This window comes from Pinus tabuliformis, chromosome 8 (assembly GCF_031772625.1).
Source record: "Pinus tabuliformis cultivar Carrire ecotype Pingquan chromosome 8, CPIR1, whole genome shotgun sequence".
Lineage (NCBI taxonomy): Eukaryota > Viridiplantae > Streptophyta > Pinopsida > Pinales > Pinaceae > Pinus > Pinus tabuliformis.
The window spans coordinates 1,982,221,435-1,982,223,546 of NC_142294.1; the positions used below are offsets into that span (position 1 = coordinate 1,982,221,435).

The window sequence follows — 2,112 nt, forward strand, 5'->3', positions numbered from 1 at the left end:
ATGTTGCCAAAAATTTTTAGCCTAGCTTAAAGACAGGGTGTTTTCGCAGCGCCATCTGTTTTAGTGATTTCGTAGCGAAAACACTGACCTTGCACTGGCTGCGCTACGAAATTGGGAAATGACAGATATTTAAGGTGAATTGATGGAAACGCTGCAGGAAACGAGGTTTATCAAACTGTTATATGTGGGCCTATACTCCATTGAAGGAAGAGGATGATATGGTTCATTTGCAATATGCATATTCTCATTATTTTCACTTCATACTGAGGAGATCATGATACCTGTTTCATCAGACTCTTGTTTCATCCTCTGGTGGTAGTCCTTTTACAGATTGCATGACTGACATCGGTTTTGAGCCACAAGTTGTTGGAGTTCTAGATGCTATGCCTTCAAGAAACTTGAAGCTTGAGAATGAGAATGAGGAGCTGGACGGAAAGTGGATATATAGAACAACGTATATGTTCAGTGCAACAATGCCACCTGCTGTGGAATGGTTAGTTCACAAGTATCTTAGAAATTCTGTTAAGGGTACCATAGGTACTGCTGGCAAAGTAGCTGAACTTTTAACTCGACATGTGATGATGTTGAAGGGCGGTGAAAAGATGTCAAGACTAGTGAGATTGTTATATGACTTGAGAGTTAAAACAACAGTTGTTTTTATCAACACAAAGAAGACCCAGGAACAACGTGAGTTAAGTTTGGAAGGATTTCGGAATAAATACTACAATGTTCTTGTAGTAACAGGTGTTGCTGGTCGTGGTTTAGAGATTCCAGATGTTGCCCATGTGATAAAGCATGGCATGCCTTCACTGGACGTGCTGGCAAGACTGGGGCGGCGACAACGGCAGACCTTAACGTAACAGGTGTTGCGAAACAAAGCAACTATGAATTGGTCGGTTGTGAATGCTGGAGGAGAGCGTAAGCGCCTTTTGAATATAGCCATGCAATTGATCACCAATGTGGACAAAATGGTTCCAAAACTGATAAACTGTGCTTCCAGAGTTCTTTTTTCTTCCATAGATGACAAAATTGTTGACTATTTAGGAGGATTATTGTGTGTTCCGAGGATATCAGTATTGTCACATTGGTGGGAATTTGGCAGAGGATATTCCAATCGAGGCTCTCATTAATATATTTTCAAGGTTGGATTTGGAGGAGAGATAGAATGGCGCTTCTCTAGTATGCAAGAATTGGTTTAGGGCTTTCCAGGATCCGTCTTTCTGGCAAATTGTTGATCTCGAGGAGTATTTTACAGATAAGAGAGTAGCATACAATGGCTGCTGTCGTCGTGTTGCTCAGGTGCGCGCCCTACATTCTATTCTGTGGAAGTTAATCAGATCAGAGGGTTTTGTTCAGGTCCTTCGATCTCTTGAAATGCCTCTGGTTAGAGTTCTTTCAGATATGGAAAAATGGGGCATTGGTGTAAATATGGGGGCGTGCTGAACGCCAGAAAGTGTCGGAGTTTTTCCTGCAAGTTCCTTTAACTTTTGTTCCAAAAACACATCTTGCCTGCAGAGGTTGCAAATGTGCTGTATGGCCGTTTGAAGTTGCCTGTTCCTGAGGGATGCAATAAAGGAAAACAACATCCAAGCACAGACAAGCACGCACTTGACTTTCTGAGGCATCATCATCCTGTTGTTGGGGTCATTAAAGAACATCGAACGCTTGCAAAGCTTCCAAATTCTACAATTGCTTCAGTATTGTCACGTGCAAGGCTTTATGAAGGTTCTCAGATTCATTCAATCCATGGACACTGGCTTCAAACATCTACCGCCACAGGCAGGCTATCCATGGAAGAGCCCAATCTTCAGCGCGTGGAGCATGAAGTTGATTTGACTCTAGTGCTTGCTAATGGAGATGACATAGAAACTGTTAATCTTGGCCAATACCGAATCAATATGGGGATGTCTTTATTATGATGACAGCGAGATGGACAGGGAAAAATGAATCTGAAATAACTAAGAAGCAGAGAGATCATACCAGAAAGCTTGTTCATGGAATTTTGTATGGCGTGGGTGTCAATACTTTGGCTGAGCAACTAGAATGCAGTGTAAGTAAAATTTGTCAGGACTGCACAACATGCCTCTTACATTCAGATCTGATCGAAGACCG

At 42.1% G+C, this 2,112-nt stretch overlaps 1 protein-coding gene across 1 annotated transcript; it reads left to right on the forward strand.

The window, feature by feature from the left end:
• Positions 1-335: 335 nt before the first annotated feature.
• LOC149244392 (DEAD-box ATP-dependent RNA helicase 21-like) lies at positions 336-860 on the forward strand. The gene has a single exon (XM_089371531.1). It carries the CDS (start codon positions 336-338, stop codon positions 858-860), a length of 525 nt encoding a protein of 174 aa, XP_089227657.1.
• The last annotated feature ends 1,252 nt before the right edge of the window (positions 861-2,112 follow it).

What these genes read in the sequence shown, in the direction of transcription:
- LOC149244392 (XM_089371531.1), top strand. Translation starts at nt 336, where the DNA reads ATGACTGACATCGGTTTTGAGCCACAAGTTGTTGGAGTTCTAGATGCT.